Raw genomic sequence first — 27,850 nt, forward strand, 5'->3', positions numbered from 1 at the left:
ATTTTCGAAGTACCTATATTCGCGATAAAAATTCGAAATTCGAATATTCGTGATCAACACTAGTGTCAACCAGCAGATATGACCAAGGGCATTATCCTGGCTGTCCCCTGGTTTTTTACCCATTAATGTCTATACAAGGATCTGGACTTCGCTGCAGGGAAACCACTAAGCTGCTACCTGGTGGGTGGCGAAGCAATATACACTTTCCACAAGCAGTACAGTCTTTTTGCTATAAATTTCCGGTACCTTGCTATCTGTATCCAGCATGGCCTTTATGGGTCCAAACCTTCTATATATGTTCCTTCTGTTTCTCTCAGGGGTGGTCTCTCAGTTAAGTTGTTCTTTGGCAGATTTTCAGGTGTTTCCTAGATGAGGCTTCTCTTTGGACCTAAGTGGCAGAAGCTCAAACATGTAGGTCTTGACCCTAGCTCTGCTCTGCTAACACTCACTAACCAGAGGATCCAGACTTACCAGTCTCCACAGCAACCCAACCAAGACTGCAAGAGTTAACTGTTTCTATGTCCATATGCAACTATATGGAATACATAGCGCATGGAGAAAAATCTCAAAATTTAACGTTTTGCAAATGATTAACCTTTAGCAGTGATCCGCTGGGTCACTGCACCTGCATCTTTGTATCTGACTCCTTTACTTTCTTATTGACAGGTTTTATTTGGGGAGAAATAAAAGAGATGTGGGATGGGGGATTCAACGAATATGTGCACGACTGGTGGAACCTTATGGATTTTGCAATGAATTCCCTCTACCTTGCAACCATCTCGCTTAAAATTGTTGCTTACGTGAAGGTAAGAATTGTAAGGCATTGTCTATTAAATAAAATCTAGTGCCAAAGCTTTCTCAGGTAATTTTGTAGGGTTGTCTGTCCAACTTCACAATATTTATTACTCCAAAACACCTAAAATAACCAGTAAAGCCTCATTCACATGTCAGTGTTCCACGGACAGCACACGTCCCCATTCATTTTAATGTGTGTATTCAGACATCAGTGTTTTAGCACACTCCATGGGTCCGTGTTGTATCCGTGTTTCATGGATCATTAGGAAGAGATGCTTTGAAAATTATTTTTCAGCTGTGCAGGGTTAGTGAAACACGGACAGCAAAAAACGGACACATGGACCAAACACGGATCCTTGCTGGATGCATCACTGACCACCTGCTCATGGATTTCAGCACGGACGTGTGAATGAGGCTTAAGCGACTTTACAAATACCCATGATTAAAACTCTACCATTTCTTGTATACAGCTCCTATGCAAACATATGTGTCTCCATGATTATAGCGCTCGAGGAAACCCTGTGTAGTCTGACCCTGCGGTTGTATGCTACCCGCTTCCATCTGCCTCCCCTTGTGCCGTCTGCAGATTAAGGAGGACCTGTCACCAGTCCTGATATTGGCACATAATTATATTCCACAGTAAATGATCATGTGTCACCCTTCTATTATTCCTGGGGGGTGATGGTTGTCCATGCACAGTCTGCTACTGTCTAATCAGTGCTGCCCCCCACTGATAATGTCCAATTGCCAGGAATGATAAATTAATGGCTCAACATTGTCATAAAAATACATGCTCCAGAAATGTTATTACATGGGGAAGGCAAGTAATTACTAGAACAGACATGTCAGGAGAGGTGACAGGTCCCCTTTATCAAGAAGAAGGGTTGAGATGGAAGGGCGTATGGCTGCATTATCAGATTACACCAGGTTTGATTGTAGTCTCTAGCCATGGAGAAGAATTGGAGCTGTAGACACCAAACAGTTGGAGAGGATAATCAAGGCTATTTGCCGAGTTGCTATCGTTCTTGATACAGTAGCTAAAGAGGTTATTCTCTATCCACAGAATAGGAACTCTCTGTTGAGACCCCCACCAATCACAAGAATGGGGACTCTGTACCGCTTGGGGCCTCCCAAAATGAACGCAGTGGCAGGCGGAGAATGCGCACTGCCGCTCCACTCATCTCTATAAGAGTTTCAGAAATAGCCGAGCGCTGTGCTCCCATAGAGATGAATGGAGCAGCAGTGCGCATGCTCCACCTGCCGCTAATGTTCTATTCAATTGTTCTATTAACAATAGGACCCCACTGATCTGATAGTCATCCCCTATCCTGTGTATAGGAAATAACTTGCTACAACCAGAATACCCCTTTAAATTCTGACACAAGATACTGTTTATTACTTGTGCCATGGCCTCATTCATAAGAGACAGACATCATTACAGATGATTTTGTCCATATTTACTACTGTGTTTAAAGGGCATCTGTCAGCAGATTTCTACCTATGAAACTGTCTGACCTGTTACATGTGCGCTTGGCAGCTGAAGGCATCCTTGTTGGTCCCATGTTCATATGTGTCCGTACTGCTGAGAAAAATGATGTTTTAATATATGCAAATGAGCCACTAGGAACAACGGGGGCGTCACCATTACATCTAGAGGCTCTGCTCTCTCTGCAACTGCCGTGCCCTCTGCACTTTCATTGACAGGGCCATGTGTGATCACGTTTACGCTGCCTCACCCTGTCAAAGTGCAGAAAGGCAGCAGTTGCAGAGAGAGCAGAGCCTCTAGGTGTAATGACAATGCCCCCGTTGCTCCTAGAGGCTCATTTGCATATATTAAACCAACATTTTTCTCAGAAATGCGGGCACATATGAACATAGGACCAACACAGATGTCTTCAGCTGCCAAGTGCATATGTCACAGGTCAGCCAGTGTCATAGGTACAAACCTGCTGACAGATGCCCTTTAAGCCCATATTACATACATTTTGAGGTGCCATGTTACCCCTGTTTTACAGTGTTTTTCTCCATTCCAGTAGGGGTGTAAATATGAAACACAATATGCGGCTGTGGATATATTCAGTCTCCACTGACTTTTATTGGGTAAATAAAGTACCAGTTTCGAGCATGGTGCAAACATGGAAATTTCCATCTGTCTGTCTGAAGCTTTGCTTTGACTAACATGAGATCCGCATTCAGGATCTTCCTAATAGTTAACTAATCCTTTTACTAGAACGATGACATATTCGTGTGTGAACAAGGCCAACACTTTAATTAGCAGAGGGTGATAATGATCAACATGTCCCACCTATAGCTTCCGGGGTCAGACGGCCTGTCTCCTTGCTAGATGCTGTGCTTGTATTCTAAGTGTAATATTTCTGACTGAGCCGGTGGAGATTTTAATCTACTTGTTGTTTGACCTTGTAAAGTGGGCATGTGGAGATAAGTCAAATGCAGGCCCTTCAGTGCAAGTAAAGGATGACATTTCTCCAGGCAGAAGGGCCACGCTACCATTGATTCAATTAACCATTTGGCACAAGCCGTAGGACAGTTTCTGTGTGACTCAGCCTGGATAATTTACAAGTTGTTCCTGTATTTATTCCCTCAGTACAACGGCTCAAGGCCAAGAGAGGAATGGGATATGTGGCACCCAACGTTAATTGCCGAAGCTCTCTTTGCAATATCCAATATCCTGAGCTCCCTGCGCCTCATCTCACTGTTCACAGCAAACTCCCATCTTGGCCCTCTACAGATTTCATTGGGACGGATGCTGCTGGACATTCTCAAATTCCTCTTTATCTATTGCTTGGTGCTTTTGGCTTTTGCCAATGGACTAAACCAACTCTACTTTTATTATGAGACCAGTGCCTCTGAGGAACCCAACAACTGCAAAGGAATACGCTGTGAAAAACAGAACAACGCCTTCTCCACGTAAGACCACCTGCTGTCCTCCATAGTTGTTTCTTATTATGTTACTATTTGTGTGTGTGTATATGTACAAAGAAATGATATGTTTCAAGTATTATATCCGCTAGCAATACGTCTTCCACTCTAGTCTGTCATTTCCTGGCTGCTCTTGATTTATTCCCAACACAACTGGAAGTGAACTGGTGATGGAGCTTTAGGAAGACATAGATATCAATCATTACTCCTCCACATTAGAGACATTCGGACAATTTACAAAATTAAAGGTCACCACCATGAAACAAGGACATAGTGGCCCCTAATATCAGATATTGGGCAGTTATCCAAAAGCCATAGTTTTATCTGTGAAGACTTCCATGGTTTTTACAATACTGTGTGAATAACTACAGTGCTGCTTAACCCCTGTAGGACCAGCCTAGTTTGGGCCCTTAGGACCAACCATTTTTCTCAGTTTTTTTTTTTTCATTATCTATTTCCAAGAGTCATTACATTTTTATTCTTCTGTCAACATAGATCTAAGGCGGCTTGCTATTTGCAGAATGGCTCATATTTTTCACTATTTTGATTTACATATATTACATCTATAATGCTTGAAATACAATTACATGCAGTACTTACAAGCAGATTTGTCCCTATAAAAAATTGGCTGACCTGTTACATGTGCACTTGGCAGTCGAAGACATCTGTGTTGATCCCATGTTCATATGTGCCCGCATTGTTGAGAAAAATTAAGTTTTAATATATGCAAATGAGCCTCTAGGAGCAACGGGGGCGTTGTCATTACTCCCAGAGGCTCCACTTCCTCTGCCACTGCCGTACCATCTCTACTTTGATTGACAGGGCCAGGCAGTGTAAACATCATCATGCTTGGCTTTGACAATCAAAGTACAGAGGGTGCGGCAGTTGCAGAGAAAGCAGAGCCTCTAGGTGTAATGGTAACGCCCAAGTTGCTCCTAGAGGCTCATTTGCATATATTAAAACATCATTTTCTCAGCAATGCAGGCACATATGAACATGGGACCAACACAGATGCCTTCAGCTTCCAAGCCAAACTGTGACCAGAGAAAGCCTCCTAGTAGTAAATCAATCAGAGCACACATTACACATCAATGCAGTGCTCTTCTGTGGGCCTATTAAGTCTGTATTACACAGCCCGATGTGGCAGACTAATGTCGGGAGGGAAGCGTTCCCTCCCAGCTATCGCCTGCTCTCTAGCGGAGGAGACTGCTGTTATTACATGCAGCGATCTCCTTCGCAGTATGGGGAGGAGCAATCACTATGCCATCACTCGTCCCCATGCTGTATAGTGGTTTGCCGGCAGCAGATCGTTATTAGACACCACCATCTGCTGCCTGCAAACGATCATCTTTTAACATGTCAAAAGATTCGAATTCATGTAAACACTCCTTAGCAATTATCTGTCGAAAAATTGGGCAGTGTAATACAGGCTTTAATCTAGGCCTATCAAGAGAACAATAGACCATTATACTGTTATCCCAATTCTACCTCTAGTATTAATGATGAGGATTACCCTTCAGATAACATCTTCCCCTCACAGCAGTACATTGGCAATGAGTTACCTATGTATATAGGAGGTTTGATCATTTTTGGTGACTGCTACAGAATTTGGGCTCATGCACACGACCGTGCCATATTTTGCGAATCCGCAAAAAACGGATGCCGTCCATGTGCCTTCCGCAATTTGCGAAACGGAACAGGATGCCAATTATAGAAATGCTTATTCTTGTCTACAAAACGGAAAAGAATGGGACATGCCTCATACCGGAACAGAGCGACTGTATGCGGACAGCACACAGAGTGCTGTCTGCATCTTTTGCGGACCCAATGAATTTAATGGTTCCGTATATGGACCATATAAAGAATCAAAATACGGCCCGTATACGGAACGCAAAAACGTTCGTGTGCATGAGCCCTTACAAAGGGTGAGGTGAAAAAGAAAAAAATTCGAAATACAAATTTTCTATGAATATTGATTTAAACAAATGCTCCTTTGTAAACATGTCCCGTTAATTATCATATAATGAACACTGGTCATGATTGCAGGGACTGAATTTCTCAGGAAACAAAGTAAAAACGCATTGTAATTTATGAAAACAAAACGTAAGCAAAAGGAGATTGTTATCTTCATAGGAAAATATTAAGTAGCAATAAAATATAATATTTCACCATCATTCCATCGGCAGTGAAGGTCAATGCATTACATATTCCCTCCCCACTACGGCACCACCATATATCTCACGTGTCTCATAACTGTGCAGCATCACCCCTGCAGAAAGCAAGCAGTTTATCAAAGCTTTTATAGACAGTTGCTGATTTATTGCATCTAAACTGCTCATAGCCTCCTCGTTTGGCTGACAAACGACTACAATGTTAATAGAAATGACATCCTAGCCATTATCTATGTCTGCTGCATAGAAGTTATTTTCAGAGGCTCGTATTCCACAGGAGGCTAGCCGTAATCATGCATTGTAATTGTACTGCAAACAGTGATAGAAAACATTCATCCCCATAACTGAAATGTAACATATTGCACGTAGAGTGATGAAGCACGTAGAGCCAGTGCTAACCATCACATGCAATCTAGAAGTAGTCATAAAAGTCCTATGAATACGGCAGCTTTACAGAGGTTCAGGGGCTCTCCTATATTTTTATATAATGGTCTATCCTCAGGATAAGCAATCAATATCAGATCACTTCAATGGGAACAGCACTGCAGTGACCATCTCCATCCAGCTGTGTGGTTCCTGCAGAAAACCTGGCGTTGGACTCCCACCAATTAGATATCCCGAGGATAAGCCATCAGTATAAAAGTACCAGAAAACCCCTTTAAGTTATAGGATTCTATAGGAAGAAATGGAAATTATTATAACAACCCCTGTAGCAGTTGTAAGTGAGAATGGGGGTGAGCAGTATATTACAGTGGGCACTCACAAGTGGTGGCACATAGCTACTATGCCCGGCCATTATAGTACAAAGAAACGTCAGAACATTGCATAGGCACGCATACAGTCCCATTGATTTCTATGTGAATAATACTAGCATAATTTGGAGATAAAAGCCTCATCAAATAAAACAAAAATAAAAGAAAAATATAGATAATATTGTGGGAGAGCTCTATCTACTGTATACTGTCTTCTGTCAAGACTAGGGATGAGCGAACTCGAACTGTATAGTTCGGGTTCGTACCGAATTTTGGGGTGTCCGTGACACGGACCCGAACCCGGACATTTTCGTAAAAGTCCGGGTTCGGGTTCGGTGTTCGTCGCTTTCTTGGCGCTTTTGTGACGCTTTCTTGGCGCTTTTTGAAAGGCTGCAAAGCAGCCAATCAACAAGCGTCATACTACTTGCCCCAAGAGGCCGTCACAGCCATGCCTACTATTGGCATGGCTGTGATTGGCCAGAGCACCATGTGACCCAGCCTCTATTTAAGCTGGAGTCACATAGCGCCGCCCGTCACTCTGCTCTGATTAGCGTAGGGAGAGGTTGCGGATGCGACAGTAGGGCGAGATTAGGCAGATTAACTCCTCCAAAGGACTTCACTTGATTAATCGATCGATCTGCAGCTGTGCATCATTGAGCTGCTGATACTCAAATGCTCACTCACTGTTTTTAGGCTGCCCAGACCGTTTGTCAGTCACTTTTTTATGGGGTGATCGGCGGCCATTTTGTGTCTTGTGCGGTGCTGCGACCAAGTGCATCCAAGCTGCGACCAAGTGCATTTAACCCTCAATGGTGTGGTTGTTTTTTGGCTAAAGCCTACATCAGGGTGAAGCTGTCACACCAAGTGCATTTAACCAGCAATAGTCTGTTCATTTTTTGGCCATATACTAAATCAGGGGCAAGCTGCGCCTGTCACCAAGTGCATTTAACCCTCAATGGTGTGGTTGTTTTTTGGCTAAAGCCTACATCAGGGTGAAGCTGTCACACCAAGTGCATTTAACCAGCAATAGTCTGTTCATTTTTTGGCCATATACTACATCAGGGGCAAGCTGCGCCCGTCACCAAGTGCATTTAACCCTCAGTAGTGTGGTTGGTCAAGCTGTGACACCAAGTGCATTTAACCAGCAATAGTCTGTTCATTTTTTGGCCATATACTACATCAGGGGCAAGCTGCGCCCGTCACCAAGTGCATTTAACCAGCAATAGTGTGGTTATTTTTTGGCCATATCCCAGTCTAATTCTGTCACTAAATCCATACCGGTCACCCAGCGCCTAAATACTAGGCCTCAAATTTATATCCCGCTAAATCTCTCGTTACCGCTGTCCTGTTGTAGCTGGGAAAGTTATTTAGTGTCCGTCAAAGCACATTTTTTGTTCTGGGTTGAAGTACAATTCCCAATTTAGCAATTTCATAATTTAGTGGTTCCTGCTATATCAGAGCTATTTGAAATCTATCCCTAAAAGGGTATATAATATTCAAGGTGCACATAGGGTCATTCAGAATAACTTCACACACACGCTACTGTGCATTTCCAAGTCTAATTCTGTCACTAAATCCATACCGGTCACCCAGCGCCTAAATACTAGGCCTCAAATTTATATCCCGCTAAATCTCTCGTTACCGCTGTCCTGTTGTAGCTGGGAAAGTTATTTAGTGTCCGTCAAAGCACATTTTTTGTTCTGGGTTGAAGTACAATTCCCAATTTAGCAATTTCATAATTTAGTGGTTCCTGCTATATCAGAGCTATTTGAAATCTATCCCTAAAAGGGTATATAATATTCAAGGTGCACATAGGGTCATTCAGAATAACTTCACACACATGCTTCTGTGCATTTCCAAGTCTAATTCTGTCACTAAATCCATACCGGTCACCCAGCGCCTAAATACTAGGCCTCAAATTTATATCCCGCTAAATCTCTCGTTACCGCTGTCCTGTTGTAGCTGGGAAAGTTATTTAGTGTCCGTCAAAGCACATTTTTTGTTCTGGGTTGAAATACAATTCCCAATTTAGCAATTTCATAATTTAGTGGTTCCTGCTATATCAGAGCTATTTGAAATCTATCCCTAAAAGGGTATATAATATTCAAGGTGCACATAGGGTCATTCAGAATAACTTCACACACACGCTTCTGTGCATTTCCAAGTCTAATTCTGTCACTAAATCCATACCGGTCACCCAGCGCCTAAATACTAGGCCTCAAATTTATATCCCGCTAAATCTCTCGTTACCGCTGTCCTGTTGTAGCTGGGAAAGTTATTTAGTGTCCGTCAAAGCACATTTTTTGTTCTGGGTTGAAGTACAATTCCCAATTTAGCAATTTCATAATTTAGTGGTTCCTGCTATATCAGAGCTATTTGAAATCTATCCCTAAAAGGGTATATAATATTCAAGGTGCACATAGGGTCATTCAGAATAACTTCACACACACGCTTCTGTGCATTTCCAAGTCTAATTCTGTCACTAAATCCATACCGGTCACCCAGCGCCTAAATACTAGGCCTCAAATTTATATCCCGCTAAATCTCTCGTTACCGCTGTCCTGTTGTGGCTGGGAAAGTTATTTAGTGTCCGTCAAAGCACATTTTTTGTTCTGGGTTGAAGTACAATTCCCAATTTAGCAATTTCATAATTTAGTGGTTCCTGCTATATCAGAGCTATTTGAAATCTATCCCTAAAAGGGTATATAATATTCAAGGTGCACATAGGGTCATTCAGAATAACTTCACACACACGCTTCTGTGCATTTCCAAGTCTAATTCTGTCACTAAATCCATACCGGTCACCCAGCGCCTAAATACTAGGCCTCAAATTTATATCCCGCTAAATCTCTCGTTACCGCTGTCCTGTTGTAGCTGGGAAAGTTATTTAGTGTCCGTCAAAGCACATTTTTTGTTCTGGGTTGAAGTACAATTCCCAATTTAGCAATTTCATAATTTAGTGGTTCCTGCTATATCAGAGCTATTTGAAATCTATCCCTAAAAGGGTATATAATATTCAAGGTGCACATAGGGTCATTCAGAATAACTTCACACACACGCTTCTGTGCATTTCCAAGTCTAATTCTGTCACTAAATCCATACCGGTCACCCAGCGCCTAAATACTAGGCCTCAAATTTATATCCCGCTAAATCTCTCGTTACCGCTGTCCTGTTGTGGCTGGGAAAGTTATTTAGTGTCCGTCAAAGCACATTTTTTGTTCTGGGTTGAAGTACAATTCCCAATTTAGCAATTTCATAATTTAGTGGTTCCTGCTATATCAGAGCTATTTGAAATCTATCCCTAAAAGGGTATATAATATTCAAGGTGCACATAGGGTCATTCAGAATAACTTCACACACACGCTTCTGTGCATTTCCAAGTCTAATTCTGTCACTAAATCCATACCGGTCACCCAGCGCCTAAATACTAGGCCTCAAATTTATATCCCGCTAAATCTCTCGTTACCGCTGTCCTGTTGTGGCTGGGAAAGTTATTTAGTGTCCGTCAAAGCACATTTTTTGTTCTGGGTTGAAGTACAATTCCCAATTTAGCAATTTCATAATTTAGTGGTTCCTGCTATATCAGAGCTATTTGAAATCTATCCCTAAAAGGGTATATAATATTCAAGGTGCACATAGGGTCATTCAGAATAACTTCACACACACGCTTCTGTGCATTTCCAAGTCTAATTCTGTCACTAAATCCATACCGGTCACCCAGCGCCTAAATACTAGGCCTCAAATTTATATTCCGCTGAATTTGAATACAATACATTGGGCCAAATAATATATTTGTTGTTGTGGTGAACCATAACAATGAGAAAAACATCTAGTAAGGGACGCGGACGTGGACATGGTCGTGGTGGTGTTAGTGGACCCTCTGGTGCTGGGAGAGGACGTGGCCGTTCTGCCACATCCACACGTCCTAGTGTACCAACTACCTCAGGTCCCAGTAGCCGCCAGAATTTACAGCGATATATGGTGGGGCCCAATGCCGTTCTAAGGATGGTAAGGCCTGAGCAGGTACAAGCATTAGTCAATTGGGTGGCCGACAGTGGATCCAGCACGTTCACATTATCTCCCACCCAGTCTTCTGCAGAAAGCGCACAGATGGCGCCTGAAAACCAACCCCATCAGTCTGTCACATCACCCCCATGCATACCAGGGAAACTGTCTCAGCCTCAAGTTATGCAGCAGTCTCTTATGCTGTTTGAAGACTCCGCTGGCAGGGTTTCCCAAGGGCATCCACCTAGCCCTTCCCCAGCGGTGAAAGACATAGAATGCACTGACGCACAACCACTTATGTTTCCTGATGATGAGGACATGGGAATACCACCTCAGCATGTCTCTGATGATGACGAAACACAGGTGCCAACTGCTGCGTCTTTCTGCAGTGTGCAGACTGAACAGGAGGTCAGGGATCAAGACTGGGTGGAAGACGATGCAGGGGACGATGAGGTCCTAGACCCCACATGGAATGAAGGTCGTGCCACTGACTTTCACAGTTCGGAGGAAGAGGCAGTGGTGAGACCGAGCCAACAGCGTAGCAAAAGAGGGAGCAGTGGGCAAAAGCAGAACACCCGCCGCCAAGAGACTCCGCCTGCTACTGACCGCCGCCATCTGGGACCGAGCACCCCAAAGGCAGCTTCAAGGAGTTCCCTGGCATGGCACTTCTTCAAACAATGTGCTGACGACAAGACCCGAGTGGTTTGCACGCTGTGCCATCAGAGCCTGAAGCGAGGCATTAACGTTCTGAACCTGAGCACAACCTGCATGACCAGGCACCTGCATGCAAAGCATGAACTGCAGTGGAGTAAACACCTTAAAACCAAGGAAGTCACTCAGGCTCCCCCTGCTACCTCTTCTGCTGCTGCCGCCTCGGCCTATTCTGCTGCTGCCGCCTCGGCCTCTTCCTCCGCCTCTGGAGGAACGTTGGCACCTGCCGCCCAGCAAACAGGGGATGTACCACCAACACCACCACCACCACCTCCGTCACCAAGCGTCTCAACCATGTCACACGCCAGCGTTCAGCTCTCCATCTCACAAACATTTGATAGAAAGCGTAAATTCCCACCTAGCCACCCTCGATCCCTGGCCCTGAATGCCAGCATTTCTAAACTACTGGCCTATGAAATGCTGTCATTTAGGCTGGTGGACACAGACAGCTTCAAACAGCTCATGTCGCTTGCTGTCCCACAGTATGTTGTTCCCAGCCGGCACTACTTCTCCAAGAGAGCCGTGCCTTCCCTGCACAACCAAGTATCCGATAAAATCAAGTGTGCACTGCGCAACGCCATCTGTAGCAAGGTCCACCTAACCACAGATACGTGGACCAGTAAGCACGGCCAGGGACGCTATATCTCCCTAACTGCACACTGGGTAAATGTAGTGGCAGCTGGGCCCCAGGCGGAGAGCTGTTTGGCGCACGTCCTTCCGCCGCCAAGGATCGCAGGGCAACATTCTTTGCCTCCTGTTGCCACCTCCTCCTTCTCGGCTTCCTCCTCCTCTTCTTCCACCTGCTCATCCAGTCAGCCACACACCTTCACCACCAACTTCAGCACAGCCCGGGGTAAACGTCAGCAGGCCATTCTGAAACTCATATGTTTGGGGGACAGGCCCCACACCGCACAGGAGTTGTGGCGGGGTATTGAACAACAGACCGACGAGTGGTTGCTGCCGGTGAGCCTCAAGCCCGGCCTGGTGGTGTGTGATAATGGGCGAAATCTCGTTGCAGCTCTGGGACTAGCCAATTTGACGCACATCCCTTGCTTGGCGCATGTGCTGAATTTGGTGGTGCAGAAGTTCATTCACAACTACCCCGACATGTCAGAGCTGCTGCATAAAGTGCGGGCCGTCTGTTCGGGCTTCCGGCGTTCACATCCTGCTGCTGCTCGCCTGTCTGCACTACAGCGTAACTTCGGCCTTCCCGCTCACCGCCTCATATGCGACGTGCCCACCAGGTGGAACTCCACCTTGCACATGCTGGACAGACTGTGCGAGCAGCAGCAGGCCATAGTGGAGTTTCAGCTGCAGCACGCACGGGTCAGTCGCACTACAGAACAGCACCACTTCACCACCAATGACTGGGCCTCCATGCGAGACCTGTGTGCCCTGTTGCGCTGTTTCGAGTACTCCACCAACATGGCCAGTGGCGATGACACCGTTATCAGCGTTACAATACCACTTCTATGTCTCCTTGAGAAAACACTTAGGGCGATGATGGAAGAGGAGGTGGCCCAGGAGGAGGAGGAGGAGGAGGAGGAAGAGGGGTCATTTTTAGCACTTTCAGGCCAGTCTCTTCGAAGTGACTCAGAGGGAGGTTTTTGGCAACAGCAGAGGCCAGGTACAAATGTGGCCAGCCAGGGCCCACTACTGGAGGACGAGGAGGACGAGGATGAGGAGGAGGTGGAGGAGGATGAGGATGAAGCATGGTCACAGCGGGGTGGCACCCAACGCAGCTCGGGTCCATCACTGGTGCGTGGCTGGGGGGAAAGGCAGGACGATGACGATACGCCTCCCACAGAGGACAGCTTGTCCTTACCCCTGGGCAGCCTGGCACACATGAGCGACTACATACTGCAGTGCCTGCGCAACGACAGCAGAGTTGCCCACATTTTAACCTGTGCGGACTACTGGGTTGCCACCCTGCTGGATCCACGCTACAAAGACAATGTGCCCACCTTACTTCCTGCACTGGAGCGTGATAGGAAGATGCGCGAGTACAAGCGCACGTTGGTAGACGCGCTACTGAGAGCATTCCCAAATGTCACAGGGGAACAAGTGGAAGCCCAAGGCCAAGGCAGAGGAGGAGCAAGAGGTCGCCAAGGCAGCTGTGTCACGGCCAGCTCCTCTGAGGGCAGGGTTAGCATGGCAGAGATGTGGAAAACTTTTGTCAACACGCCACAGCTAACTGCACCACCACCTGATACGCAACGTGTTAGCAGGAGGCAACATTTCACTAACATGGTGGAACAGTACGTGTGCACACCCCTCCACGTACTGACTGATGGTTCGGCCCCATTCAACTTCTGGGTCTCTAAATTGTCCACGTGGCCAGAGCTAGCCTTTTATGCCTTGGAGGTGCTGGCCTGCCCGGCAGCCAGCGTTTTGTCTGAACGTGTATTCAGCACGGCAGGGGGCGTCATTACAGACAAACGCAGCCGCCTGTCTACAGCCAATGTGGACAAGCTGACGTTCATAAAAATGAACCAGGCATGGATCCCACAGGACCTGTCCGTCCCTTGTCCAGATTAGACATTAACTACCTCCCCATAACCATATATTATTGGACTCCAGGGCACTTCCTCATTCAATCCTATTTTTATTTTCATTTTACCATTATATTGCGAGGCTACCCAAAGTTGAATGAACCTCTCCTCTGCCTGTGTGCTAGGCCTAAATATATGCCAATGGACTGTTGCAGTGGTGGCTGACGTGAAGCCTCATTCTCTGCTATGACATGCAGACTAATTCTCTGCTGACATGAAGCCAGATTGTCTGTTACGGGACCTCTCTCCTCTGCCTGGGTGCTGGGCCTAAATTTATGACAATGGACTGTTGCAGTGGTGGCTGACGTGAAGCCTGATTCTCTGCTATGACATGCAGACTGATTCTCTGCTGACATGAAGCCAGATCCTCTGTTACGGGACCTCTCTCCTCTGCCTGGGTGCTGGGCCTAAATTTATGAAAATGGACTGTTGCAGTGGTGGGTGACGTGAAGCCTCATTCTCTGCTATGACATGCAGACTGATTCTCTGCTGACATGAACCCAGATTGTCTGTTACGGGACCTCTCTGCTCTGCCTGTGTGCTAGGCCTAAATATATGCCAATGGACTGTTGCAGTGGTGGGTGACGTGAAGCCTCATTCTCTGCTATGACATGCAGACTGATTCTCTGCTGACATGAAGCCAGATTGTCTGTTACGGGACCTCTCTGCTCTGCCTGTGTGCTAGGCCTAAATATATGCCAATGGACTGTTGCAGTGGTGGGTGACGTGAAGCCTCATTCTCTGCTATGACATGCAGACTGATTCTCTGCTGACATGAAGCCAGATTGTCTGTTACGGGACCTCTCTGCTCTGCCTGTGTGCTAGGCCTAAATATATGCCAATGGACTGTTGCAGTGGTGGGTGACGTGAAGCCTCATTCTCTGCTATGACATGCAGACTGATTCTCTGCTGACATGAAGCCAGATTGTCTGTTACGGGACCTCTCTGCTCTGCCTGTGTGCTAGGCCTAAATATATGCCAATGGACTGTTGCAGTGGTGGGTGACGTGAAGCCTCATTCTCTGCTATGACATGCAGACTGATTCTCTGCTGACATGAAGCCAGATTGTCTGTTACGGGACCTCTCTCCTCTGCCTGTGTGCTAGGCCTAAATATATGCCAATGGACTGTTGCAGTGGTGGCTGACGTGAAGCCTCATTCTCTGCTATGACATGCAGACTAATTCTCTGCTGACATGAAGCCAGATTGTCTGTTACGGGACCTCTCTCCTCTGCCTGGGTGCTGGGCCTAAATTTATGACAATGGACTGTTGCAGTGGTGGCTGACGTGAAGCCTGATTCTCTGCTATGACATGCAGACTGATTCTCTGCTGACATGAAGCCAGATTGTCTGTTACGGGACCTCTCTCCTCTGCCTGTGTGCTAGGCCTAAATATATGCCAATGGACTGTTGCAGTGGTGGCTGACGTGAAGCCTCATTCTCTGCTATGACATGCAGACTAATTCTCTGCTGACATGAAGCCAGATTGTCTGTTACGGGACCTCTCTCCTCTGCCTGTGTGCTAGGCCTAAATATATGCCAATGGATTGTTGCAGTGGTGGCTGACGTGAAGCCTGATTCTCTGCTATGACATGCAGACTGATTCTCTGCTGACATGAAGCCAGATTGTCTGTTACGGGACCTCTCTCCTCTGCCTGGGTGCTAGGCCTAAATATATGCCAATGGACTGTTGCAGTGGTGGCTGACGTGAAGCCTGATTCTCTGCTATGACATGCAGACTGATTCTCTGCTGACATGAAGCCAGATCCTCTGTTACGGGACCTCTCTCCTCTGCCTGGGTGCTGGGCCTAAATTTATGACAATGGACTGTTGCAGTGGTGGCTGACGTGAAGCCTGATTCTCTGCTATGACATGAAGACTGATTCTCTGCTGACATGAAGCCAGATTGTCTGTTACGGGACCTCTCTCCTCTGCCTGGGTGCCGGGGCCTAAATATCTGAGAATGGACTGTTCCAGTGGTGGGTGACGGGAAGCCAGATTCTCTGCTATGGAACCTCTCTCCAATTGATTTTGGTTAATTTTTATTTATTTAATTTTTATTTTAATTCATTTCCCTATCCACATTTGTTTGCAGGGGATTTACCTACATGTTGCTGCCTTTTGCAGCCCTCTAGCCCTTTCCTGGGCTGTTTTACAGCCGTTTTAGTGCCGAAAAGTTCGGGTCCCCATTGACTTCAATGGGGTTCGGGTTCGGGACGAAGTTCGGATCGGGTTCGGATCCCGAACCCGAACATTTCCGGGATGTTCGGCCGAACTTCTCGAACCCGAACATCCAGGTGTTCGCTCAACTCTAGTCAAGACGTCTAAACTAATGGTAGCACTTAAAGGTGTTGTCCAAGGTAAATGCCGTGCGTGACATCCGCTGCGTGAATGACAGCCAAGACCCGATGCGGACAGCAGAAGCACGGAGCATTAACATGACTGATAATGCTCCGTGCCTCTCTGTGATCTCTTTACTGCAAAATCAGTGACAACTTTATCTCACTGTGATTTTGTAATAAAGAGATCATAGAGAGGCACGGAGCATTATCAATCATGTTAATGCTCCGTGCTTCTGCTGTCCGCAGCGGGTCTTGGCTCTCATTCACGCAGCGGATGTCACGCACTGCATCCGCTCGTGTGAAACAGCCCTTAAAGGGGTTGTCGGAGTTAAAAACTCGGGCGGCCCTTGTAAATTTTGAATAATAATAAATTGATACTAACTAGTGCTGGGCGAGCATGTTCGGGAGGCATAGCACAAGTAAGAGCAATGAATGAGGAGATCTCTGGATCCATGTGAGGTACAGGGCTGGTTCTAGCTCTGTTAGAAAGAGATTGTCATGTATTATATGATCTCTGATTTTCTTTTTTTTTACATTATTCATGGGATAACCCATTTAAGTGAACAAAATACAAGTTATACAGATTTTTCCCCCCATAAAACGATATACTATTCTGCTCAGCTCCTCCTGCTCTATAACAGGCGGCCTGTAGTTTACACTGCATTTTCATGGTGACAGGTTCTCTTTAAGCAAATGAGCAGAATAGAATGTTAAACCAAAAATAACATGGTGATAAAATAACGCTGAAGCTGAATGCTAAATGCTGTTTTGTCAGTCTAGAACATTTACGGCATGATTCTGGCAAACCACAAGGGTTTAATCTCCTGTGATTTCCTCCATGCTTGTGGCCATCGATATAGATGGAGGTTAAATAATCTTTATGTCCTACTGCAAGCAGAGAACAGCAGGGAGGCTGCTGCTCCAGCCACGTGTCTTACAGCCAGACACAGGACAGTGAGGAGGATGAGGGGGGACATAGTTGATCACTTGGGACACAGAGATGTTTTTAGATACTTGTATTCTACTGTAATATGAATTAATATGGGTTCAAAGGGGGGAAAAAAGGAGAATAAAAGAGAAAATGCTGGGAATTGTTTTTACCTATTGTGCATTTTATGAGTTTATGGTTAATTTTAAATGTGTACACTCAATTTAATGTTGCCCATTCAAGTATAAAATTGCCAGGAATTCTACGTCTCTGAGGGTTTCTGATGCTACGACTTGGCTGCTTGTTTGTATAGATTCTTTCACTTGACAAACGATTGCTAACATAAACAAGCATTTCACTCTATGAATAGACGAGGGGTTAAGCGGCGCTCATTCAGCTTGTACAGACACAGGCAGAATCCTGCCAAATTATGTTCTCTCCTTTAAATGGCTACGAAATAACATGACGCAGGATGTCTCCACAGACCTGTGTCACTTTAGCTTCCAGTTTCCAAGGAGAAAACGTCTGTGCTGACAGGTGAACCTTGTTTCCAAATCTGCACCATCACAAACTGTTCCGAGCAAAGTGAGCAGATACACGGCACAAAATATCAACCTTTAGCGAGGCAGCTCCAGAGACGACTAAGAGAAGATGGCAGGCCACTCACCCATGGCAAGCAGGGGGATGCTGAGCCTACAGTTTTACCAAGTTACCTGCTGGTCAGCAGTAATGTCTCCTAGACAGCGTGCAGTGTAACGTAAATCACAGCAATGCACTCCATTCAATATCTGCACATTATATACAGTATGGAAGTTATGAAATGTTACATTTGGAGCCTTCACCTAGGTACACCTTGGGCTACACATGCAGGGTTAACACCAGTTAAAGGGAATGCGTCGTCGGTAAATGACCTATTATTTTAAATTTTCCATGTCAATATCTATGTTACATACAGTAGTAACATAGTTTATAAGGCTGAAAAAAGACCATCCAGTTTGTCCTGTTATCCTGCAAGTTGATCCAGAGAAAGGAAAAAAAAAACTGAGGTAGAAGCCAGTTTTCCCCACTTTAGGGGAAATAAATTCCTTCCCGACTCCAATCGGGCAATCAGAATAACTCCCTGGATCAACGACCCCTCTCTAGTAGCTATAGCCTGTAATATTATTACACTCCAGAAATACATCCAGGCCCCTCTTGGATTCCTTTATTGTACTCACCATCACCACCTCCTCAGGCAGAGAGTTCCATAGTCTCATTGCTCTTACCGTAGAGAATCCTCTTCTATGTTTGTGAACAAACCTTCTTTCCACCAGACACAGAGGATGTCCCCTCGTCACAGTCACAGTCCTGGGGATAAATAGATGATGGGAGAGATCTCTGTACTGACCCCTAATTTATTTATACATAGTTATTAGATTGCCCCTTCGTCTTTTTTTTAAAACTGAATAACCCTAATTTTGATAATCTTTCAGGGTACTGTAGTTCCCTCATTCCAGTTATTACTTTAGTTGCCCTCCTCTGAACCCTCTCCAGATCTGCTATGTCTGCCTTGTTCACAGGAGCCCAGAACTGTACACAGTACTCCATGTGTGGTCTGACCAGTGATTTGTAAAGTGGTAGGACTATGTTCTCATCACAGGCATCTATGCCCCTTTTGATACAACCCATTATCTTACTGGCCTTGGCAGCAGCTGCCTGACACTGGTTTCTACAGCTTAGTTTGCTGTTCACTAAAATTCCTAAGTCTTTTTCCATGTCAGTGTTACCGAGTGTTTTACCATTTAGTATGTACGGGTGACTTGCATTATTCCTTCCCATGTGCATAACCTTACATTTTTCAGTGTTAAACCTCATCTGCCACTTCTCTGTCCAAGCCTGCAATCTATCCAGATCCCTCTGTAGTAGTATACTGTCCTCTTCAGTGTTAATTACTTTACACAGTTTAGTGTCATCTGCAAAAATAGATATTTTAAATAGATATTTTATATTGTGTCTACGGACCATGGGGCTGCTGTAACACAATTTTCTTAATCCTTTCTAAATGCTGTTAAGAACAGCTAAGGGAAGATGGCGCCCCCATAATCATGTTCAGGAAGTAGAATAAAGAATTCTGCTATTGAAAATAAATACAGATTAGAATGAATGGAGGAGAAGTGTTGCTATCTGGTTTTAACTGACAGATGTCCACTTCTTTCGGCTCCATACATTGTTTATGTCCTCAAATCTTGGCTGCAGGTAACAGCTGATTGTGCGGGTGTTGGGTATTGACCCTCACTGATCTCATATTGATGATCTATCCCATGGCAGTCTCCAAGGCCAATCCAACCTTGGAAATAGCTTGCTTTCAAACCAGTAAAAAAGAAACGTGAGTTAGGGAAGCTACGAGCTGTCACAACGAAGGACATGTTGTGCCTGTTAGAACTTGCAATGTATATTAGGCAGATGAGTGTTCCTACACGTCTGACCCTGCTTCCTTATTTAGAGCTACATTTTAATTAATTTGTACACCTCAGTCCATCGGGATGTGAAGCAAAAAATTTTCCACAAACAAGTTCATTAATCTCTTGCTCCCACTGAGTTCATGTTGTATACCTTCTTATAATGGTGCGTAACAGAACTTTACCAATAAGACCATGTGGCCATGGAAGATATCTTACCCTATGGGCAGGTACTGAAAGTATAGGTCATTATCAGTCATCGGTTTTAACCTATGAAAAAAAAAATATTCATGTGGGAAGAGCAGGCATCACCTGGACAGTTGGTATATGTTAAGAGGTAAAATATACTTAAAGGTTACCTCATGATTTATGTAAAAATGAAAATCATACAAAGCTCTTTCTAACAAACCGAGAACCAGCCCTGTACCTCACATGGATCCAGAGATCTCCCCATTCATTGCTCCAATTGTTCTGCTACATTTATTTCAAGCTAGGGGGCATGTCCTTTCCCAGGGAAAAGAGTCTTTTCTACTGCAGCTCGTGACAGCTGAAGGATGGAACTGAGCATGTGCTTCTGTCTCAGGGAGCAGGACAGAGAAATTAGAAATAGAGAAAACAGTAGGGGGCGCTATGCAGAGAGAGTTCATTGAATAACTTAATAGCTATAATACATTTTAAATTTAAATCATAAAAGTATTCAGAGTGACAGCCTCTTAAAAAAATAACACATATATATATATATATATATATATACACACACATACACATATATTTATATACAAGGTGAAACTCGAAAAATTACAATATCGTGCAAAAGTCCATTTATTTCAGTAATGCAAATTAAAAGGAATTGCATTAATGCAGCCTAAAATTTGACTTTTGTGAAAAGGTTCAATATTCTAGGCTCAAAGTGTCACACTCTAGTCAGCTAATTAATCCATACCCCCTGAGCAAAGGGTACCTCAAAATTGTGACTTTGGGGTTTCATAAACTGTAAGCCATAATCATTCAAATAAGGCCTCATGCAAACGACCGTTCCAGTTTTTTTGCGGTTCGCAATTTGCGGAACAGAACGGACGGCCCATTGTAGAAATGCGGATTCTTGTCCGCAAAACGGACAAGAATAGGACATGCTATATTTTTTTGCGGGGCCACGGAACAGAGCAACGGATGCGGATAGCACACAGAGTGCTGTCCGCATCTTTTGCGGCCCCATTGAAGTGAATGGGTCCACACCCGAGCCGCAAAAAATGCAGCTCGGATGCGGACCAAAACAACGGTCGTGTGCATGAGGCCTAAAGGCTTGAAATATCTCGCTTTGCATGTAATGAGTCTATTTCATAAGTTAGTTTCACCTTTTAAGTTGCATTACTGAAATATATGAACTTTGCACGATATTCAAATTTTTCGAGTTTCACCTGTATATACAGTATATATAACACACACATTTTATACTACATACAAAGCATAAATAACGTAGATGCTCCAGGCAAGCACCTTACATGAATCATGAATGTCTTCTTGTTTTCCTATATTACAGCCTTTTTGAGACCCTGCAATCCTTGTTCTGGTCAGTGTTTGGTCTCCTGAACTTGTATGTCACCAATGTGAAAGCACGTCATGAGTTCACAGAGTTTGTCGGTGCCACCATGTTTGGAACATACAACGTGATATCCTTGGTTGTGTTACTCAATATGTTGATAGCCATGATGAACAACTCCTACCAGCTGATTGCCGTGAGTACCACTTTCCCTTCCTTTTGCTCCTGCTGAATAAATTTGAAGTCCGTTTTGCGACTGCGTTGGAGTACTTTATACCACATTTATCAAATGTCTCATATTATCCTTAGACCTAATACTTTTGTCTAGAGAAGCTCCTCCAGTTTTTCTACTCCACCCTCCTCCTGGAGTGAGAGTGTGACTTAAAAAAAAAAAAGTCTCAGTGATAAATCTGGAGTGAAACTCATCAACATAGCTAACCATAACCACTTTCCACCCACATTACTAAACTGGAGTGAGTGGTACACAAGTGAGTGCAAAAAGTCGCAAAAGCATTATTTTTGCCACTTTTTGACGACAGAATTCTGTAGTGAAGGTATGATAAATCAGGGCCTATAGAGTATTTTTATGTCATATTCTGTAGAAACCAACAGCAAAAAATATCATACCTAGCATGATCGAACAGAGTACCATACACACATCAGAACCGGCAGATCCCTGTCATTCTCTTCTATGTGCCACCATACAGCCTTGTCTGCAGGAGGCCTAAATGTAATCTACAAGTTTTTGGTTTTTACGTTAAGATAGGATTCGATATTCCATATGACATTGTCTTAACCAGTGGCAATGATAGTAATATCTGTAGGTAGCATGGTGGGATGCGTTATAATACTATGAGCAGAAAATTATCTATATTGAAATGAACTAATGAAAACAAATGTTTTCCTAAATTTGTGAATTTTACAGATGACAGTGCTAGACAAGTTTTGAGACAAAGTACAGTACGTATACAACTTTCTTACTGCCCCTCAGTGGGCCATTAGTAAATCAGTGCCTAGTGCAGCTTCTCTTAATGGCTTAAATCTCATCTTTATTTATCTGAAGTGAGCACTGACATTTACAGTAGCACAGCCAGTAATGAATTTCATTCTATCCCTTTCCAAAGTGACTTTTTATTAGCATTTTGTTCATATGGAGTTGTGCGCATTATTTGTTCCAGATTTGCCCGAGTTAGGCTAGTTTCACATATGCGATAAGAAATCTGGCAGGCTGTTTCGTCAGACTCCGGTATTGCCGGAAGGTTAACTATTAACTAAAATGGGGTCTGGCGGAGTTCTGGCCACTACCCGGCAAATATGCTGAGAATTGGCTGGACAAAAAAACTCATGCAGCAGTTTTTGTCTGGCCAAGTGATGTAGTGGCCGTATCTCCAATGAACCCCGTTATACTTATCAAGGGCCAGAGGGCATTTCAGTACTTCTGGCTATGCTGGATCCAGAGAACTCTGGCAGGCTGTTTCTGCAGAGTGGAGATCTCCTACTCCTTATGTGAACCTAACCTTAGCGATGCCTCATGCAAATAAGTATCACTGAAGGTGTTTTGGGTCAGTTTTTAATGCAGTATCTAATATCAACTGCAGTTTCCACCATTTTGGCAGATCTACTGGCAATTTTATGGGGACCAGCCTGGTATTTGTTGGGAAGAGATGCAGATGTGACAGGTTGAAACCCAAGCTTCCTCTAATAGAACATATAAGGCAGGGGTACTCAAGTAGTTTTTGTAAAGGTCCACATAGCCGAGTCTGCCGTAGGATGAAGGTCCGAGCTGCAAAACAAAAAAAAATACAAGGAGGGAAAACACCATTGGCGTGTAGCGCTGCATTATTATATATTTTTTTTTACAATAATCCACACCTCCAAGCCCACCTAATCTTCTTTCTGCCGACCAAACAGTAAGAATGTCCTTTTAGTGCCCCCTAACAATAATTATGCCCCTTGAATGCCCCTTAGACAGTATGATATCTCTTTAGTGCTCCACAGAGTGTGATACCTCTAAGTGCACCTTCACAGCAGGGTGATCCCTTGGTGCCCCCACACGTTACACTGCTCCTTAGTGCCTCTAACACTTTGCGATGCCTCCTTAGTTCCTCCCCACAGAGTATGAATACCCTAAGTACCCCCTTATAGTAGTAATGCCCTCTCTTTGCCCCTTTCACAGTAGTAATGCCCTATCTGTGCCCCTTCACAGTTGTAATGCCCTCTTTGTGCCCCCTTCATAGTAATAATTCCCATTGTGCCTCCTTCACAGTAATAATGCCCCTTAATAGTAGTAATGCCCATTGTAGCCCCTTCAAATTAATAATGCCCATTGTGCCCCCTTAATAGTAGTAATGCCCACTGTGCTCCCTTAATAGTAGTAATGCCCACTGTGCCCCCTTAATATTAGTAATGCCCACTGTGCCCCCTTCACAGTAATAAAGCCCTCTGTGCCCCCTTCACAGTAATAATGCCCTCTGTGCCCCCTCCATAGTAGAAATCCCCATTGTGCCCCCTTAATAGTAGTAATGCCCTCAGTGCTAGTAACGCCCATTGTACCCCCTTCAAAGTAATAATGCCCATTGTGCCCCTTAGTAGTAGTAATGCCCTCTGTGCTAGTAATGCCCATTGTGCCCCCTTCACAGTAATAATGCCCTCTGTGCCCCCTTCATAGTAGTAATGCCCTCTGTGCACTGTGCCCCCTCCATAGTAGAAATGCCCATTGTGCCCCCTTCACATTAGCAATGCCCAGTTTGCCCCCTCCAGAGTAGAAATGCCCAGTGTGCCCCTCCATAGTAGAAATCCCCATTGTGCCCCCTTAATAGTAGTAATGCCCTCAGTGCTAGTAACGCCCATTGTACCCCCTTCAAAGTAATAATGCCCATTGTGCCCCTTAGTAGTAGTAATGCCCTCTGTGCTAGTAATGCCCATTGTGCCCCCTTCACAGTAATAATGCCCTCTGTGCCCCCTTCATAGTAGTAATGCCCTCTGTGCACAGTGCCCCCTCCATAGTAGAAATGCCCATTGTGCCCCCTTCACATTAGCAATGCCCAGTTTGCCCCCTCCAGAGTAGAAATGCCCAGTGTGCCCCCTCCAGAGTAGAAATGCCCAGTGTGTCCCCTTCACATTCACAGTGCCCATTGTGCCCCCTTCACATTCACAGTGCCCATTGTGCCCCCTTCACATTCACAGTGCCCATTGGGCCCCTTCACATTCACAGTGCCCATTGTGCCCCCTTCACATTCACAGTGCCCATTGTGCCCCCTTCAGAGTAGAAATGCCTATTTTGCCCCCTCTGTGTTAAAAAAAAAAAAAAAACAGTACCTACTCACCTTGTCCCGTTCCTGAAGCTCACAATCCTCTCTCCCCTGCAGACACAGATCACTCTGCAGCAAGGTGTGGGTGGGGCTTATGCAGATTTCCGGACTGCAGGCTCCGCCCACACACGCCGGCCACCAGATCTGTGCTTGCAGGCTGAATGAGGAAGCAGGAAGAAGTCTTCCTGCTTCACCATTCAGAGAGCCGCTGGCCTGAAGGAGGGGAGGAGCGCGGGGAGCAGAGTGGTAAGTGACAGGACCGCAGCTCCCAGCGTTCCAGCAATGAGCGCTTCCATCTGTATTGATGGAAGCACTCATTGCTTCTGGACTGTGGACCCCCTGAGAGCTGGCACCCAGGTGCATGCAGGGGTCCGGACAGCTGGCAACCACTGTCCGGATTCAGACCGCGGTCCGCCAGTTGAGTACCCCTGATATAAGGGCTCTTTCACACGAGAGGATGCCGTGCGGTAGTGATGAACGAACATCGGCCGGGGGGGTTCGCGTCCGCGATCAAATGGTCATGAACCGCGCGTTCGCGGCGAGCCCCTTTGACTTTAATGGCAGGCAAACCTGAAAAACCTTCAGGTCATATTTGCAGCCACCAAATACTTACTAGAAGTGCATAAATAGTCCCACAACATGGACAGTGACATACCAGAGGGTGATCATTGGCGAAAAACTCTCACAAAAAATATGTATTTTAATCAGGGGCCATTTCTATGCGTCTTAGAAGGAAACTCTCAAAAATGTGCCCTGCTGGAGCCTAGAATTTTTTTTTATTTTAGGCCATGGAAGTACAGGCCCTAAAAATTAGGCATTCACCCGACAAAAAAGAACTTGTGATTATGTGGCTGGAGCTACATTAGGCGGTCACTGGATAAAAATTTTCGTGTAGGCCAGTACAGGCCCCAAAAATTCGGCATTCACCTGACAGAAAAGAACTTGTGATAATGTGGCTGGAGGTATATTAGGCGGTCACTGGATTTTTTTTTTACTGTAGGCCAGTACATGCCCTAAAAAATAGGCATTCACCTGACAGAAAAGAACTTGTGATTATGTGGCTGGAGGTACATTAGGCGGTCACTGAATAAAAGTTTTACTGTAGGCCACTGGAGTACAGGCCCCCAAAATTAGGCATTAACCTGACAGAAAAGACCTTGTGATCATGTGGCTGGAGGTACATTAGGCAGTCACCTGATAAAATGTTTAATGTAGGCCAGTACAGGCCCCAAAAATTAGGCATTCAACTCAGAGAAAAGAAATGTCACGGCGGACGTGCACTCAGACTCACAGATAAACCACCAACCAGGCTCTAGGCGAGAGGCAGGGAAGGTTCACCTCCTATCTAATCCCTGACCTCTCTCCCTGCATTGCTCAGCCCACATGCATACCTTAGTGGTAGGTATGATGTGTCCCCGTGCCTGGGCTGAAACACCCTAAATTCCCTGAGATGGTGAAGAGGGGAAATAGGAGCAGCCTGCTCACACAGAACCTGGATGGGAGAGATGATACAAAACAACCAAGACAGCAAACAACCAAACTTGAAACCACACTTATCTTTCTGAGCTGGAACAGACAACCTTCCTTCCTAGCTTCCAAGACCAAAGTGATTCCTATAATCCGCTCAGAGCACTGGGATGGAGTGCTATTTAAACTAACGACCCCACCCAGTGCACCTGATGAGAGGCGGATCCAGCACGGCTCCAAAACAAAACACTAAACTCGTGCTGCTATTCTGGCCGACCTCCGCACATAGTCAGGGCGGGGCATGACAAGAACTTGTGATTATGTGGCTGGATGTACATTAGGTGGTCACTGGAAAAATTTTTTACTGTAGGCCACTGGATTACAGGCCCCAAAAATTAGGCATTTACGTGACAGAAAAGAACTTATGATGATGTGGCTGGAGGTACATTAAGCGGTCACCGGATAAAATTTTTACAGTAGGCCACTGGAGTACAGGCCCCAAAAATTTGGCATTTACGTGACAGAAAAGGCCTTTTATGCTGCTGGATATACATAAGACAAGGTCCATTCTTTGTTCTGGGTGGTGGCATATATATGTGGGCTGGCATGAGGAAATTCAATTACACGTGATCGTCACAGGTGTTGAATTACTTAGAGATCCATGCCTCATTAATTTTAGAAATGTGAGGTAGTCCAGCTAGGCGAGCGCGCTTATCTGTCACGATCCCCCCTGCTGCGCTGAACATCCTTTCTGACAGGACACTCGATGAGGGGCAAGCCAAGAGTTCCATGACAAATTGTGCCAGCTCTGGCCACAGGTCAAGCCTGCACACCCAGTAGTCCAGGGGTTCCTCGCTTCTCTGAGCGTCCACATCGGCCGTTAACCCAATGTGGTTGGACACCTGTCGGTCTAGGTGTTCCCTGAGGCTGGATCCAGGGGCAGCTGTCGATATGTTGGCTGCAAGAATGATCTCATATCCGAAGTGACCAAAACATCTTCAAACCGCCCTCTTCTTGCAGGTGCGGTAGGATAGGTACCCGTACCTGTTTCGCTGTGAGTGGAAATTACTCTGCCAGCTCCCGCAACAGCAGAAAGCAGCATCTCTCGCAGCAAGGCCTCTGTGATGCTGGTAACATGTCTGCCATTTTGTGTTTGTACCGGGGGTCTAAGTACGTTGCCACCCAGTACTGGTCCTTGCCCTTTATGCTTTTTATACGGGTGTCCCTCTTCAAACACTGGAGCATGAAGGCCCCCATTTGCACTAAATTGGAAGCGGTGGAGCACCCTGGCTCCTGCTAATCGTCCAGGAGAATTGTCGTCCTCAGTCTCCTCCCCCCAGCCACGTACAACACCAGGGATCCCCGAAAAGTGTAAAGCCCTCCTCAAAGCCTTCTCTTCTTGCTCCTCCTCTGCCTTCTTACAGCCACCATTCTCTTCTGACTCCTCTTCAGACTCCTGCTGACTTGTTTTAGATGGAATAGCCGCCCCCCCCCGGGAATTCATTCAGCATTGCGACTTCCTCACCTTCCAGCTCCTGCTCCTCGAAGGCTTGATTAATGACATGACGCATTGCACGCTACAGAAAGAAGGCATAAGGTACGATGTCACTGATGGCGCCCTGTCTGCGACTGACTAGTTTGGTGATCTCATCAAATGGCTGCAAAAGTCTGCATGAGCAGCCACTATCGTGGTGAAAAGAAACCAAGCTCCCAGAATCTGTCCTGCTGCAAAGTTTGTCCAGGTAGTCGTTAACGACACATTGCTGCTGGAGCAGCCTATCAAGCATATACAAGGTGGAGTTCCAGCGCGTCGCGCTGTCATAAATCAGACGTCTGACGGGCAGGTGGTGTCGCCGCTGACCGTCAGCAAGGTGAGCCATGGCCGTGTAAGATCTTCAA

The 27,850-nt window shown here is 45.4% G+C and overlaps 1 protein-coding gene across 1 annotated transcript in view; it reads left to right on the forward strand.

The window, feature by feature from the left end:
- The window catches only part of TRPC5 (transient receptor potential cation channel subfamily C member 5), a 302,759-nt gene that overhangs the window by 198,172 nt on the left and 76,737 nt on the right, over window positions 1-27,850 (forward strand). Inside the window, exons 4-6 of the mRNA XM_044306574.1 lie at window positions 667-806; window positions 3,401-3,723; window positions 21,174-21,369. Of these exons, the coding sequence (XP_044162509.1) occupies window positions 667-806; window positions 3,401-3,723; window positions 21,174-21,369 (659 nt within the window). The remainder of the gene's footprint in view (window positions 1-666; window positions 807-3,400; window positions 3,724-21,173; window positions 21,370-27,850) is intronic.

This window comes from Bufo gargarizans, chromosome 9 (assembly GCF_014858855.1).
Source record: "Bufo gargarizans isolate SCDJY-AF-19 chromosome 9, ASM1485885v1, whole genome shotgun sequence".
Taxonomy (NCBI): domain Eukaryota; kingdom Metazoa; phylum Chordata; class Amphibia; order Anura; family Bufonidae; genus Bufo; species Bufo gargarizans.